Source organism: Triplophysa dalaica, chromosome 1, assembly GCF_015846415.1.
Source record: "Triplophysa dalaica isolate WHDGS20190420 chromosome 1, ASM1584641v1, whole genome shotgun sequence".
Classification (NCBI taxonomy): Eukaryota; Metazoa; Chordata; class Actinopteri; order Cypriniformes; family Nemacheilidae; genus Triplophysa; species Triplophysa dalaica.
In genome coordinates this window covers 1,684,883-1,701,919 of record NC_079542.1, presented here as the reverse complement: position 1 = coordinate 1,701,919, position 17,037 = coordinate 1,684,883, and the positions used below count along the sequence as shown (strand labels likewise).

Here is a 17,037-nt window from a genome sequence, read left to right as displayed (position 1 = left end):
GAACTGCAGGGTTGAATAAGATAGTTCTGTTTTCTGAGGACCATTAAGAAATGAATAATAAATAATGTCAAATAAAGTCATACTTTAAAGAGATCGAGAGATTACATTAGAAAAAATGTGGTATTGCCATACTTTAAACTCTTAAAAATAAAGGTGCTTTAAAGGTTCTCCAGAGCGATGGAATAGAAGAGTCTATTCTCACCACAAAGAGCCTTTTGTGAAGCATAAAAGTTCTTCAGATTTTAAAGGTTCTTTGTGGAACCAAAAGGTTCTTCTATGCGACTACTTTTATAATTCTTGTTACATGTAAGCAAGAAAAAATCTCAAATCGCTCTCAAGGATAAAGAAAATATATATTTTGATTTATAAGAATATGTTGTATATTGTACATGGAAAGACATCCAACAGACATATTTATAAACAGAACCACATGAAAGAAGAGTAACAGTTGATAAAAAAATGAACACGTGGGCGGGGCTTTATACATCTGACTGTGAAATTTCGATCTCTGTGCAACAAAGCCATTTAAAGAAACCAGGAACAGCGCCATTAAACACAAACAGACAACTCGTGTTACAGGTCCAACAATATTTCTTTTCTGAGAATTCCCTTATGTATTTCCAGTATAATATCTAAAGACTGACTTAGCCATCCCGTGGGACTTTTATTTAGTTTTTCCTTTTCAGTGGAAATCAATTGGTCTGCTTGCTGTACAAAGATGAAGCAACTGTGTCTCTATATCCTCTCTTTTTTAGGTAAGCTTAAACCATCACATTGAACTTTTCAAACAGATTTATAGACGTTTAACATTTTATATAAAGCTGTGACATAAATTTACCTGACGTACCGATTTCTAAAGTGAAATTTATCAACACCGATGTGTATGCGGAGAAAATGTCTTTAATAGCCTGAAATGTTTTCTTGTGTTGGCAGGACTGGTTTGTGTAGGTGTGTGTAAACCGCGCGAGTATATTCTGATCAAACAGCTGAAGACGTGGACAGACGCACAGTCTTACTGCAGATTGAATCACATTGATCTGGCCACCGTTCAGACTGATGAAGATCTGAAAAATCTGCGTCAGACCGCCAGTGAGAACGCCTTTGCTTTATATGGCTGGATCGGACTCTACAATGACATTACGAGCTGGAGATGGTCTCATCAGGACGAGAGCGTGGCTTATTTCAACTGGTATCCAGGTTTCCCTGATAACTACGGTTCAGGAGAGGAGTGTGCCGTATTAAGACACGACGGGTACTGGTTTGACTACTACTGTACTCTCACAAGATGGTCTTTGTGTTTTGAGGGTGAGTAACATGTCAGTCATTTTAAATATGAATTCTATTTAAATTGTCTCCTCATCAGTGCTCAGTCTTAAAGTTGAAGGATTAGTTCACCGAAAAAAGAAAAAGTACATTAATGCCTTTTCACAGATAAGAACGGCACAGTGAAATATTACTTAGTTGATCAGTGGAAGACATGGAGCGACGCTCAGAAGCACTGCAGAGATCGCTATACAGACCTGGTCACCATAAGAAACGAAACTGAAAATACAAAGTTCAGAAGTGTGATGTATCCCGCAGCAGAGGTTTGGACTGGATTATTCAGGGACGACTGGAAATGGTCGGACCGTTCCAATCTCTCCGCCTCCAATGAAGTGTCTGCTAAGAATCTTAATGGAGGAAATGAAAACTGCGCTACATCAACTTATTACGGCTACCTTGACGATTGGCAATGCTTGACAACGTTTAACTTCTACTGTAGCACCAGTAGGTCTAATCTCAGCAGTTGATCTATTCTCTCTTTTGTTTCATTGTTCACATTTGGCCATATTATTGACTGAATCTATGAGCTAAATATTTGTGTTTGTATGTAAATCACAGCGAAGGTGAAGAGGCAGATCGTGAAGGTGCAGGTGACATCAAAGGGGAACGAGGATGATGCTCGACTGCAGACACTGGTGATGAAGAAGGTGAGAAAGAAACCTGTGACAGAACATGCGTTCATCATTGTGATCCGTTCACATCATTGGAACATTGAATAAGTGAAGTGTGTTTGTGTTGTTCAGTTACAGCAGACACTGTCCGGACTGACAGCAGATGAGGATTTGAAAATGAAATGGAGGAAGCAAAAGAACGGAAACGTTTTTCAGAAGCAAATCGCTTTACCAAAACATTCCAATGGAAGCTCTGTTTGCCAGGCCACATCATACTGAGAATTCACAGCATTAGCGCAGAATGTAGTAAATTTGGGGTAAATGTCCAATTAATTTTTCATTTTATGTTTAGTCCTTTTAGTCAAAATATGAGTGCAGTGAGACAGACAGAGAATTTCTAACCAGTGTGACTTTTAAATGTTACAGGGCTTTTAAACCACCACCAGCTATGTCGATGTGGCTATCAGATACTGAGGCTAAATTATTTACAACACTGTAAAAAATAACATTTTCCATGTAAAATGTACAAAAACCTGGAATTTTTTAAAATTTGATTAATAAAATAAAAATTACAGGAAAATACCGCTAATTTACGAGAAAAACTTGAAAAATATGTAATTTTACAGAGTAAAGCATTATTTTACAGTTTAATTCAAACGCCCCACTTGGCAGAAAATTCCAGTTAAAAAAAAAAAAACTGTTATTTTACGATATATTTCTGTTGCTCCAGCTGACAGAAAATTTCCAGGGTTTTTTACGCAATTTATTTTCATAATTATTATTTTTACTATTATTGTGTGTGTGTAGTATGAACACAATATCAGGTAGGTTGTTATTAACACGGATACACTTAGATTTAGTCATCAATAAAAGTTCTGCGTCGTGTCTTTTTCTCTTTTTTTTCTATCACGGGTAATGTGGAAACACTTTTTGAACACTGTAAGGGGTCCAAATGTATTTTAATATAGAGTTAATATTTAATACAAATAGCTTGTAGTGCTGATATGGGTTTAGGACAAAAGAGTTTAGACCTTTAAAACAACGCATGATTCAATGCACATTAAAATAAACATTTATGACAATAAAACAAGAGAGACAAAGATCTAGTTTATCATTGTTTGTAAAGTAAACAATTGAATAAAGGCCACTGATTTAGTGTGGCTTTGAAAAGTGCTTACAGTTGTCTTGTGTTTATTTTGATATTTAGCGTGAGTAAAGGATAAAACGTATAGAATTGTGTAGAAATTACTGCACATTAACAAAAATGTGAATAAAGGCAGAAAATATTTTGGTCCAATTGTTCATTCATGTTATCTACGTGATTACTATGTGTTAAATACATTGAATAATAGTGTCTGACAAACACATACATGTCATGGTTAATGTGAAGAGATATGTCAAATATACCAGGTAATGTTTAAGAAACGTGCAAGCTTGAATTTGCTTTTGAAATTTGTAAATGTGCAATATCAATAATCATGTTTAATAAAATCACAATTATGGTCAATACTGGTAGATTGAAACACTTTAATTATAAGGGGTTTCCTTAGACGGTGATGTTGTTTTGGCAGTAAAACAACACGTTTAATAGCGTGTAGTCCAGCACACAATATGAATGTAACTTAATTTAATGCATCTAAAGGATGCTGTGATTCGTGTGGAAAATGATGTTTCTGGTGTAACATCTTTGCATCGAACTCATTTACGTCTGAACAGCTGCTGTCACACATCTTCAAGTTCAATGATAATAGAGGTTTTAAATGAAGTACGTAGAAAAAGGAAGGAAGAAGACGAGGTTGGCTGGACAGAAAACAGGTTTTATTCAACAGAAATATTCCTTAATGTAGCAGGATGTGGTTGGTCGTTTATGGATACTTCCCGCTAGGAGGCGCGAATAGGTGGCCTAAGGCTGAGGTACGTAAGCGACCATCTGATTACTAATTATTGCAATCAGTGTGGTGATAAATGTGTGATGCGTGTGCCATTGGAGAAGTATAGCTGTTCCGAGCCAAAACAGGATGGTCGAGATTGCGTCCGGGGGATTAGTGCGGGTCATTGTCTGTTATCTCCTACGACCTATGTAGGAGTTGTTTTCTTGTTTTGGATGGGTGGCGTTAGCTATTCGTGACCCCTTCTTTTGTTATGCTTTGCAGTGGGAATGCAGCGTGGGTCCTAATGCCAAATGGCTGTGTCCATAGGTTTGCTCAATGCAGTCGGAGAGGCGTGTCCTCGTTACAAACCTTAAAGCGGTTTGTTGGTAGCCGTGCAGACCCACACTGCACTGCTGTTTTGTTTAGTTTAGTTTTAGTTTGTTTAAGTTATGCTTTGTTTTTGTTGTTTTGCTTTATATTGGTTTGCGTTGATTTTGTTTTACTCATCCCATCTGAAGCGTTATATCCTGGTCTTCTTCATCGTTCCGCTTCCTTTGACTATGCAATGATCAATAGATCTCATATCTTTTCCTGTTCTTCTAGTGGTTCATGAGAGAGCAGCGCAATTAGCGCCGCGGCCCGTGCAAGAATCTGGACATGGTATGGGTTCTTATTCCTTCTTTTGCCGTGATTGGAGTGCCGTGATATTCACGTGTGTTTACTAGTTTGGTTGGGTGAGGCACTGTGGGGCGTGTGGTTTATCCTTAACTATATGAACAACCTTCTTTGGCTGTTGTCTCCCGATCTCTATATACTGGGCTTGCTTTGAGAACATTGATCACCTTACAACTGATTGCGAGTAACAGAAAGGTGTCTGTAATTAATTGTTTCTTAATGTTTCATGACTATATGTATATGATCTGATTACATTGTATAACTGAGAGAGGGTAACTAAAAGGCAACTGGCTCTCAGTGTTGCGTGAATATACATATAGTCTGTTGTTTTTACATGGTTGTGCCGTTTTGGCAATTCTTTTAGAATTATAAATTAAAACTTGACTTATACATCTGTCTTCATCCTTCCGGGTCACTGTGAACTTGTGCGCCCTTAGTGGTCTGGGTGCTTATGTCCTGGGCACAGAGTCCCTAGTTGGCGTAGTTGGCTACTTTAAACACTAAAAGAAACTGCCCGCCGGTCACAAACATATATAATCACACCCACACACGCGCTGATCCTTCAGCCGTAAGATTCAATGGGACACAAAGTCCTTTGATAGATTCCTCGATCACTATGTCTTTGTAGCAACAATCTGGCATCCCGTACTGATTCCATGTCTCTCTCTGCCTGAGTTCGGTCTGCTTGCTCTTCATATGCCATCTCTCCGCGCCCTAACTGGAACGAGACACAGGTTTTGATACTTTGCAATTGCCCCACTTAACCACGGCTCGTCTCACTCCCACTGCAGACCTTGCTGAACCACGCCTCCCTCGCCACAGAGGTCATTCATCTGCATGAACTGACGCTAAAGATTCTTCTTCCAGTGATTTTTGCATCTGTTGAATAATATCCAAAAGAGGTATGAAGGGGTCAATGTGAGTGTTCTTTATAATTCTGCAGATATAAATGGATAAAGTCATGTTGCGGTTCAAACTAATAAGCATTTGAGAATAAGTTGCAAGTTATCACGATGTCTTGCAAGAGAATAATTTAACATTTCACAAGTTCGCCTATGCAGATAATAGAGTAGTTTTGAGGGTATGCGTATTTGGCGTGCTGTACGGGAGAGGGCTCCGAGCTCGTTCATTCTTCCGAGCTAAGAGCACTTCCCCCTGTCCGGGGTGAGGGCTCCGAATCCGGCATTAGCCTGAACCCGGAACACTCCCCCCAAGAGATGCAACTGGTGCAGGAAAGCAGCTGCAATATGTACACCCCCCCAAAACAAGGCTGGTGTAGGCTGCTGGTGACCCAGCCTTATTTGGTATGAAAGCCAATGTTGCAGAGTCTGGAAGAGAATCCAGATGTTACTGAAGCGGGGAATTTTGGAGGCACTGGCCCTTGTGGGGCGGTTGCTGCTCAAAGCTGGCCTCTAAAGGAGTGACTTCTGCTGCTGCAGAAAATAGGTGGAGGCACGGGCCCTTGTGGGGCGGTCGCTGCTGCGATGCTGGCCTCTAAGGGAATGATCTGAAATGAAGGAGTTCTTCCTGAGTTTACGGGATGAGGATAGGTTGATGCTAGATGATCTGGGAGATTGGGGTCCAATGGGCTTCTTTGATGAGGGAGCGGTCTGACCGGGTGTAGCGTTTGAAGGCCTCTGACGACCAGCGACCAAGAGCGTGGATCTGAGGCTGGGAGAGACCTTTTTGGGCGGCTGTGGTAGCTGCGCCGATGCGAAAGGAATGGCTCGAGAAATGTTCTTCGGGGATGCCAGTAGACAAGACCAATGCAATTTAATGTTACTCATCTAAAGAAAACGGCCCCATAAAGATCTGTAACGTCTGGTAGTGTCACCAAACATCTTCAGTCCACTTTAACGAAACATACAAGGTCATTAGTTTGCATCTGCTTAATATTATTCAAATGACTGCGGCGCTGCATAAGAAAGGTTTGGTTTCTTATTGCCTTGTACTGTGTTTGACCTTTTCTGTTATTATTTTTTCCACCTGTAAAGCTGCTTTGGAACAATGCACATTGTGAAAAGCGCTATATAAATAAAATCGAATTGAAGACAAATGAAGTATCAAATCAAATGTGAATGACAAATTAATCTGTAATATTTTACATCGATGTGCCAACAACAGTGGTTTTATAGAGGTCACGTTATAGAAGTGACAATGTAGCTGCATTTCCACCCATATTTGCCGGTACATTGAGTATGGATTTACTACATCTACTGGACATACAAGAAGCATTTAACATCTTAAAAGAACTATGGGCGGGACTTTAACAAAAGAACAAAATTTCCATCTCGATGTACCAGAGCCTTTTTAAGAAGCCAAAAGAGCAGAAACATTCAACACAGACGACTCGCTTCACAGGTGCGTCAACATTCCATCAGTCATCAGACCTAAAACAGCTTTACGACTTTCAAGAACATAGATTATCAATAATGAATAAAGATTTGCTCTAATGAGATTTCTCTTTTCAATTCCACGCAGTGAAAATTCACCATTAGAAGGAAAAAGATGAAGCATCTGTGTCTTCTCATCCTTTCTTTCTCAGGTAAGCCAGAGTAGTCAAATTAAACCATAGGCACGTTTAATGTTTGCACACACAGACATTTATAACAAAAATGTCTGTTAAGTTCATCTTAACCTGTCAATCAAATCAATGAAAATGTAACTGAAATAATATTAATATCACACAAGCCACCGAACTAAGATCATTTGAAGACTTCCCACTTTAGCATAGAACAATAAAAAAAGACACAAAATGTACGCGTTTGGGATGAGAATGTTTTTCTTGTGTTGGCAGGACTGGTGTGTGTAGGTTTGTGTAAACCGCGCGAGTATATTCTGATCAAACAGCTGAAGACGTGGACAGACGCACAGTCTTACTGCAGATTGAATCACATTGATCTGGCCACCGTTCAGACTGATGAAGATCTGACAAATCTGCCTGAGACCGCCAGTGAGAACGCCTTTGCTTTACACGGCTGGATCGGACTCTACAATGACATCAACACCTGGAGATGGTCTCATCAGGACGAGAGCGTCACTTTTGATAAATGGGTCCTCGCAGAGCCGGATAACTACGGTGCAGGAGAGGCGTGTGCTGTGATACGATTCGGCGGGAATTGGTTTGACAGAGTCTGTACTGAAGAAAAACCTTTTCTGTGTTTTGAGGGTGAGTAACAAAAGCAAACGCTCATTTGATGAATTAAAAATTTGGTTAGAATTTAGCTGTTCATGCCAGCTGAGCATTCGAAGAAAAGCGTCAAAATGATCAAGAAATATATGTAAAAATATGTACTGTTTGGGGGAGAACCGGTGTGAAAGTAACAAAGCCATTTTCTCAGCGCCCTGACTAAATATGCATTTCAGGCTATGACAAAATGTTCAGCACGTAATTCTTTACGGATCTGCCAAATATCAATAATATTTTTCTCATTATAAGTTGTGTTTCTCTTTTCACGCCTCACAGTAATGATCATTTTATAGGTTATTTAGTGCTGTGACACAGCCTGAAGTTTAACTTTCAGAGCTTTTAAATAGGGAATCAGGTGTTCCTGTCGGGACAAAAGTGACACTTATAAGACTTTTGTCCCGCTGCCAATGTGACCGGTGTAGTCTGCGTTGTGTTTTCTTTCGTATGAGGTAGTAACCACTCGGACATCAGATATCGTTTCCACTCTTCATTTAATCACTGATGGAAAATAATTAACAGTCTTACAGAGTCTTGCCCTTTTGTCACTCTCTCCCATGCACAGCCAGTGCGAAAAGGGCGAGGAGGTGGACAGACAAAATGGCAGAAAACAAATATGACGAGTGACATTTGTAACATACCTGATGGAAAATAATAAACAGTTTTACAGTGCGTCTCTCCCTTTTGTCCCTCTGTTAACAGAAAAGAACATTTAACCCACGTGTACATTGTTTAATCAAACAATAGATAAAACTAAATGAAAGTATACAAAAACATGATAAAATAAACACATGAGACAATATCACTAGTCTCACTAAAACAGAATGAATAAAATAATTACTTTTTACCAAATATTACACCAATTGGTCTGAGATCAACAGGAACCTACCTCTCCCATGCACAGCCAGTGCGAAAAGGGAAAAGGAGGTGAACAGACCGGAAGTTCCGTTAATCACCGTTCACAGAATATTTAAAGGGGAAGGCGCACACATAGACAGAATATCAGGTAAACACAATAAATACGCTTTTTGTGTAATTCTAATATAAGAAATGAACTAGTTACATTCTGTAACTGTTACACCAATGCTATTTTAACTAGCTTGATGCTAATTTAATTTAATTTTCATATTGTTTAATTGTTATATGTATTGAATTCTTAGGAAAAAAAATTGAATGGCACCTCAAATGTTTTACTGTCGATTTACTTTTGAAACATTTGATCAAATTACATTTTAAGGAGAATGTCATTGTAGTGAATATCAATGTAAGTGTGGCCACCAGTTTCTAGCACACTCCAATTTACTAAAGTAAGTCAAAGACTCATGATTTTAAACAATAGTCTGTTCACAAAAACTACCTGGTTTCAGGCAAGCCTCCCTAATTAAAGGAAGCAGATGGAAACTGGTGTGTCAAAAATATACTTTTATTTATTTCACAATAGTTCAATTATATAAACAATTTAAAAAGACAACTGTAATACTTTATGAAACTTCCCTTAATCAAAACACCAAATGGTTAAGGGTGTATACAGAGTTTACCTCCGGAGACGTGTTAGAATTCAAAGCACACCACACGTCACTCTTAATAAATAAATGAATACACAGGTAAAACAACCCGGTTAAATATGGTATCCGTGATTTACAACAATTTCACCCCCATTTCACACACACACCACTGCAGGCAGTTGTCTCCTTGGAAAACTACACGTTACCCAATAAATATTTCAAATAAGAGAACCCCACAGAGTATACATAAGATTATAAAAATAACTCAAAACAAACATACAATGTAAAACACAAACCCTCTCTCTCTCTCTCTCTCTCTCTCTCTCTCTCTCTATCTCTCTCTCTCTCTCTCTCTCTCTATCTCTATCTCTCTCCTACTCTCTCTTAATCAAAACACCAAATGGTTAAGGGTGTATACAGAGTTTACCTCCGGAGACGTGTTAGAATTCAAAGCACACCACACGTCACTCTTAATAAATAAATGAATACACAGGTAAAACAACCCGGTTAAATATGGTATCCGTGATTTACAACAATTTCACCCCCATTTCACACACACACCACTGTAGGCAGTTGTCTCCTTGGAAAACTACACAATAAATATTTCAAATAAGAGAACCCCACAGAGTATACATAAGATTATAAAAATAACTCAAAACAAACATACAATGTAAAACACAAACCCTCTCTCTCTCTCTCTCTCTCTCTCTCTCTCTCTCTCTCTCTCTCTCTCTCTCTCTCTCTCTCTCTCTCTCTCTCTCTCTCTCTCTCTCTCTATCTCTCTCTCTCTCCCTCTCTCCCTCTCTCCCTCTCTCTCTCTCTCTCTCTCTCCCTCCCTCTCTCTCTCTCTCTCTCTCTCTCTCCCTCTCTCTCTCCCTCTCTCCCTCCCTCCCTCCCTCTCTCTCTCTCTCTCTCTCTCTCTCTCTCTCTCCCTCCCTCCCTCCCTCTCTCTCTCTCCCTCTCTCCCTCTCTCCCTCCCTCCCTCCCTCCCTCTCTCCCTCTCTCTCTCTCTCTCTCTCTCTCCCTCCCTCCCTCCCTCCCTCTCTCCCTCTCTCTCTCCCTCTCTCACCCTCTATCTCTCTCTCTCTCTCCCTCTCTCCCTCTCTCCCTCTCTCCTTCTCTATCTCTCTCCTACTCTCTCTCTCTCTCCCTCCCTCCCTCCCTCTCTCCCTCTCTCCCTCTCTCTCTCTCTCTCTCTCTCTCTCTCTCTCCCTCTCTCTCTCTCTCTCTCTCTCTCTCTCTCTCTCTGTCTTGGCCGGAGTTTGTGGTGTGTGAGTGTCTCAAGGAGTAGAGCAATATTTAAGTAATTTTTTCTCGTTTTTGATATATGGTCTTTCCTTTTTTTGTTAGTGTCTGTATTTTCGGTGAGTGTTTTTCGTTTTTGGCCTCGTGGGGGGTGTTTGAGATGGAGCCTCACTCAGGTGAGGGTGACTCCGCTCTCTCGCTCCGTCATGGCGTTAGATGTGTTACGGAAGCCGGCGTCTCAGTCGAAGACGTGCTTATGGCAATAGGCGAACAGGTGGGGTATAGCAACGTTGTTTCGGCCTCACGGATGAACAAGGCTGTAGTGATTTTTCTAAAAGAACGGAACTTTACCAGTCGGTTGATTGAGAGCGGCATTTTGGTAAGTTGCGTTTTTACAGTTGTTTCTCTGCTGGTGGCTCAATCGAGCCGTATAACAATCTCGAATTGTCCCCCTTTTATACCAAATCCTGACATTGAAAGGGAATTGTTGAGATTTGGGATAATCAAAATGGTTCCACTAGGATGTAAAAGCGAGTCATTGAAACATGTTACGTCTTTTAGACGTCAAGTGTTTATGTTTTTGGATTCAGCGGTTCTTGACATCTCCTTCCGAGTTATGCACGAGGGCAAGTCCTACATGCTTTATGCAAGTACTGGAAGTTTAAAATGTTTTGAATGTGGTGAAATAGGTCACAAGAAAAATGCGTGCCCTCATAAAACGAACACTGAGAATAACGAGTTGGATAATGAAACGGCGGGACCGAGTGGTTTAAATGAAATGGCAAGACCGGGCAAGCTTACGACATTCAGACGTTTTTTCCTGATGTTGAAAGATTCTTGAGGTCGGCAGTAAAAGTACATAGGAGTGTAGGATTGGATGAACTGAGCCGGAGGAAAAGATTTAGACTGAAAAAAATTGTGACGAATATAAGAAAAGAAAGGAGAATAGCTAAAAAGTAATTTAATGATCATGTCACAAAGGGTGTTTTTTTCCTTTCCTGGTCTTTTTCTACTGTCTTGTCTTTCTATTTTTTTACTTCTTATGGAGAGCATAAAAATGGGGACAATAAACATTAATGGGGGAAGAAATTACAGAAAAAGGGCTGCCTTGTATGAATTAATAAAAAATAAACATTTGGACATTACCTTTTTACAGGAAACCCATAGTGATTTAAGCAATGAAATAGAATGGAAAATGGTGGGAGGGGAAGATTTTTCTAAGTCATGGCTCCAATTTAAGTGGAGGTGTTGCAATTCTTTTTTCCCAAAAGCTCAATATGACTAGTATATCCTCCTATGAGATAGTTAAAGGTAGAATTTTGGTTGTAAAAGCAGAGGTAATGGGGTGTATTATTTTTTTTATCAATATCTACTCGCCAAACAATGGAGCAAAAAGAGCTGATGTTTTTAAAAAAATATCTAGTGCTCTAAAAAATAATGATGATGATGTATGTATAGTTCTTGGGGGAGACTGGAATTGTACTTTAGATTTCACATTAGACCGAAATAGCGACGAACCGCATCCCCAGTCTGCTAATTTGTTAAGCAGCATTATAAAGAATTTTGACTTGTTTGATGTTTGGAGGGTAAAACACCCAACAGTGAAGCAATATACATGGGTTAAAGCTTCTCATTACCATATAAGTGCTGCAAGGCTGGATAGGATCTATACAAGTAAAACCTTTTCTAATAGAGCTTTAAAAGCCAATATTTGTCCAAATGGTTTTTCTGATCATCATTTGTGTATGATAGAAATGAGTTTAAAATAGTCACAGCACTGTAGCTATTACTGGCATTTTAATCAAAAATTATTACATGACTCTGTTTTTTGCGACAAGTTTGGGCTATTTTGGTCTAGATGGCAAGAACAAAAAAACGAATATGAAGATTTAGTGCAATGGTGGGATGTTGGAAAAGCACAAATAAGAATCTTTTGTCAGAATTACACAGCTAACTCAAATAGACTCTTAAAGGACACAATTAAAACACTTGAGAGAGAAATCACTGAAATTGAAGGAGGAATCATTGAAGAAAATTCAGAAGAAGTGGAAAAATTTAAGGGGAAAAAGACTGTGCTGGCGTATCTGTTCAATGAAAGAGCAAAAGGAGCTCTGATAAGAGCCCGTTTTTCTTCAATACGAGAAGTAGATGCGCCAAGTTCATACTTCTTCAATTTGGAGAAGAAAGAAGGTGGAAGAAAACTAATGGTACATTTGAAACTACCAGATGGGACTTTAATAACCAATCCGAAAGAAATGAGAAACCATGCAAAAGACTTCTACACTGATCTATTCAAAGCAAGAGACTGTGATACTAATTGTATGGATGACCTTCTTAGAGATTTGCCAAAGCTCACAGACGAGCAGAGACAATGGCTTGATGCCGATATTCAAGTAGATGAAATATCAGAGGCTGTCAAGAAACTCTCTAACGGTCGGTCCTGGCATTGATGGACTTCCGTCTGAGTTTTATAAACAATTCTGGACTCTTTTAAAAGAAGACTTACTTGAGGTTTTTAGATTTTCTCATAAAAAACAGGAACTGCCAACAAGTTGTAGAAGAGCAGTTTTATCTTTATTACCAAAAAAAGGTGATCTTGGCCTGCTAAAGAACTGGAGACCTGTAGCCTTACTGTGTACTGATTATAAAATCCTTGCAAAATGTCTTTCAAATAGATAAAAAAAATGTTTGGAATATGTTATCAATGAATTTCAAACGTATTGTGTACCGGAAAGAACTGTAATGGATAATCTTTTTCTTTTGCGTGATGTAATGGATCTGGCAAATGCCAGTAATGAGGATGTAGGTTTTCTGTCCATTGATCAAGAGAAAGCATTTGATAAAGTTGATCACTCTTATTTATTTAAGACCCTGAATGCATTTGGTATTGGTGAGAATGTTATTTCTTGGATAAAACTGCTGTACACGGGAGCTTCTGCATTGCTAAAGGTTGGAGGGGGGCTAAGCTATCCAGTGTCAGTTCATAGAGGCATAAGGCAAGGCTGTCCTTTATCAGGACAGTTATACGTGTTGGCCATTGAACCTTTATTATATAAACTGAAAGAGAAATTGCAGGGGTTTAAGATAGATGGCTGTGAAAATAGACCAATTATTTTTTCTGCCTATGCTGATGATATAACTGTTTTTATAAGAAGTGAGATAGATGTTCTGAGTTTAACAAAAGTTTTAAACACTTATGAAAAAGCTTCGTCAGCCAGAGTGAATTGGGAAAAGAGCGAGGGATACTTGTCAGGAGATTGGCAGGGAAAGCCCCCTCCTGTTCTTCCAGGGGGACTTAAATGGGGCAGAGAAGGTCTGAAGATGTTGGGAGTGTATTTAGGAACAAAGAAATTTAGGGGAAAAAATTGGGAGGGTATGGTGGAGAAAATGAGTGATCGGTTGTCTCGATGGTCGTGGGTGCTACCTCAGTTATCTTACAGGGGCAGGGTGTTGGTCACAAACAATCTGGCTGCTTCTGCGTTATGGCACAAAATGAATGTTATGGACCCACCAGAAAGTGTTGTTAAAGAGCTACAAAGGAAGTTAATTGACTTTTTCTGGGATGGACAGCATTGGAAAAAATCTGCTGTAATTTTTTTACCCATTCAAGAGGGAGGACAAGGCCTGATAGACATTGAGAACAGGATAAAGACGTTCAGGCTTCAAGCAGCTCAAAGATTGTTGTATGCGGAACCATGCTGGGCTGATGCAGCTTGTGCGGTGTTGAAAAAAATGAACAATTTTAAGTATGATACACAATTATTTTTAATTAAACTTACTAACATGGATTTGAGGTTTTTTTCCCTTTCTACAAAACTGTTTTGAGAGCATGGACCTGTTTTTTCAAAGTCAAGAGAGATCTTTTAAACATTGGATGGAGAATGAACCTATTTTTAATAATCCGATGGTACAAGTACAGGCACTGGTGTCCAGGAGCATACAGAACTCAATGGCGACAGCAGGCTGCACAAGAATCGGGGACTTAAAGAATGGTGCAAACTGGAAAAGTCCAGAAGAAATGTGCAACATAACAGGTGTCAAGTCTATAAGGATTATGAAGGGAATAATGGATGGAATTGTCTCAGCTCTACCTTCTGCCTTTGGACAAAGCCCGGAGGAGGAGGAAGTTCCTGAACCAAACGGAGAGAGACACTTTCCCTTAGTGGAAATTTCAGCAGCGATTGATGAGGAGCCAGTGGAAGGATCCATTCTAAAATTCAGGACTCCTGTGCTTGATGTTTTTGAGACTGCTTCAAAAAAGGCACTCTATAATATTTGTGTGAAAGTGTCACACTATAACGCACTAAAAGACTGCAAAGAGACAAAATGGTCAGAATTGTTTGGGCCAGATTCCTAAATCTCCCTAAATAGCCAGCTGAGCAATTAAGCGCAATGAGGTGGCGTCCCTTGGGTCCTAATGTCCTACCCCTTACATAAGCAAGGAAGGAGACCGGGTCAGCGTGGCTGAGAAGATATTTTCTTTTTAATAGCTTCCAAAACAGAAAGCAAAACAATTAATATTTAAATATGGGCTCCTGACACATAAGATTTCTTTTTCCGTTTCTCCCAACGTCTGCTCTCTCAATATCCTGATGACCTCATCAAAACTCTCTCACTCGATCTTCCCCTCGTGTCGGCATTTCTACTCTTAACGGCAATCACTGTAACAAGAGACCGGTGTTTACGAACAGCCTTTGACCTACTATCGCCGGTTTCCTGACTCTCTCTCTACAGACTTCGCTAGGCCACGCCTCCCCTGCCACATATCCCCACCCTCCGACTCAGGCCAGGGCCCAATCCAACCTGCAGCCTCCTCCCCCCCCCCTCCTGGAGAGATTGTTCGCTACTACCATACCAATATCATTCAGGGAGCTGGTGAGGATCGTATAGTCCAGCACAAACCTCCTGTAATAACCTGCCTGCCCCAGGAATTGTCTCACCTCGGGGAGGCCGCAATCGCTGCCGTCTTGTGAATTTGGGGACGCACCTGCACGTGACCCAAGTGGAAGCCAAGATACTTGAACTCTACTCGCGCAATTGCAAAGGCCCGCGGGGGTGATGCCCATAGAGTAATTCAAATGGGGACAACCCCCTGGAGACTTGGGGAACCTCGCGCGCGACAAATAACAGGGGCTCCAGCCATTCATCACAATTTTTGGCGTGCTCGTGAACGAACTTTCGGTTCATGTTTTTTAACGTACGGTTAAAACGTTCGCCAGCCTGTCCTTTTGTGGGTGGCAGACGCTGGTCCGAATCGTTTTCACCCCCAATATCCCGTATAGTTTGCGGAGTGTCCGTGACATGAACGACGTGCCTTGTTCCGTGAGAACCTCTTTGGGGATACCCACACGGGGGATTAACGAGACTGGTGCGTCCGCCACGCTCTTGGCAGAAATATTGCGGAGGGCCACTGCCTCTGGGTTTCGTGTTGCATAGTCCATGATGACAAATGCAAAACGATGCCCTCGTGCTGATCGCTCTGAACGGCCCGACAAGGTCCATACCAACTGACGGGGTTAAACGTTATATTATACTGAAGTCTTTCTACATTTGTTCAAAATACCACCTAGAGCTGTTGTTAGACCACACTTGTGAGTTACTGGATTCGTTTACTGTTATTAATAGTATGTTAAAATGTAGCCTACTAGTACTTTTTCATAGGGATGCTCATGTACTCAAACTCATAATTTCACACCGATACCAAAGACTGATACTTCATGTGACACACATAGAGCTCTGTGATAGCCACAATTCCACAAAACATGTAAAGCGTTTGGAGATTTCAGTGCCAGCGTTTCACTGTACGATGGACAAGAACGAACACATCGTCCCGGCAACCCGTCCAGTTCTGTTAAATTTTAACAAGTTATAACACACTCGCGTTTTACCACACAACCCCCCTTGATTTTTGTTTAATTCGACTACAGGGTATGTTGTTTACTTTTACTTGAAACTTAAATTTTGCTACTTATCATTTAAATATAGGACTTAATTAAAAAAAAAAATACTTAAATTTAAGTTGATTTAAAAACAAAAGACAAAAAGAAAATGTAATCAGTGCATACCTACTTATTTGCCATAATAATTTAACAAGTTAATGTACACAATGTTTTGTGTTTACGCTCATGGGCGCGGGGTGGAAGGTTAGGACGATTCTAAGGGCCCAGGCTGATTTAGGGCCCAGAAGAGCAGAACCTCTTTTTATTTTCCTATTTGTAGGGGGCCCAGAAAGTTTGGTTTCCATAGGACCCAGAATTTCTGGCGGCACCCCTGTTTACGCTAATGTATAAACGAATGTTAAAATATGAGATGTACAGTATTGAAACTTCACAGTAACATCTTGACTCAAATTTTCACAGAGAAGAACGGCACAGTGAAATATTACCTTGTCAAAAACGCCATGACGTGGAATGACGCGCAGAAACACTGCAGAGATCGCTATACAGACCTGGTCACCATTAGAGACGAAACTGAAAATGAGGAGTTGAGAGTTTTGATGTACTGGTCAACAGAGGTTTGGACTGGATTATTCAGAGACAGCTGGAAGTGGTCGGACCGGTCCAATCTCTCTGCCTCCAATGAAGTGTCTGCTGAGATTCTTACTGGAGGAAATCAAAACT

General features: G+C 40.2%; 1 protein-coding gene across 1 annotated transcript; it reads left to right on the top strand.

The window, feature by feature from the left end:
• Window positions 1-608: 608 nt before the first annotated feature.
• On the top strand, window positions 609-1,569 carry LOC130429507 (asialoglycoprotein receptor 1-like). Its single transcript, XM_056758109.1, has 4 exons — window positions 609-755; window positions 934-1,305; window positions 1,432-1,468; window positions 1,557-1,569. Exons 1-4 carry the CDS (start codon window positions 719-721, stop codon window positions 1,567-1,569), a joined length of 459 nt encoding a protein of 152 aa, XP_056614087.1. The 5' UTR covers window positions 609-718.
• Window positions 1,570-17,037: the final 15,468 nt, after the last annotated feature.

Bases quoted from the DNA above. Each gene is read 5' to 3' on its own strand.
- LOC130429507 (XM_056758109.1), top strand. From the start codon at position 719: ATGAAGCAACTGTGTCTCTATATCCTCTCTTTTTTAG. The intron at 756-933 runs GTAAGCTTAAAC...TTGTGTTGGCAG, and splicing joins CTATATCCTCTCTTTTTTAG to GACTGGTTTGTGTAGGTGTG. The intron at 1,306-1,431 runs GTGAGTAACATG...GCCTTTTCACAG, and splicing joins ATGGTCTTTGTGTTTTGAGG to ATAAGAACGGCACAGTGAAA.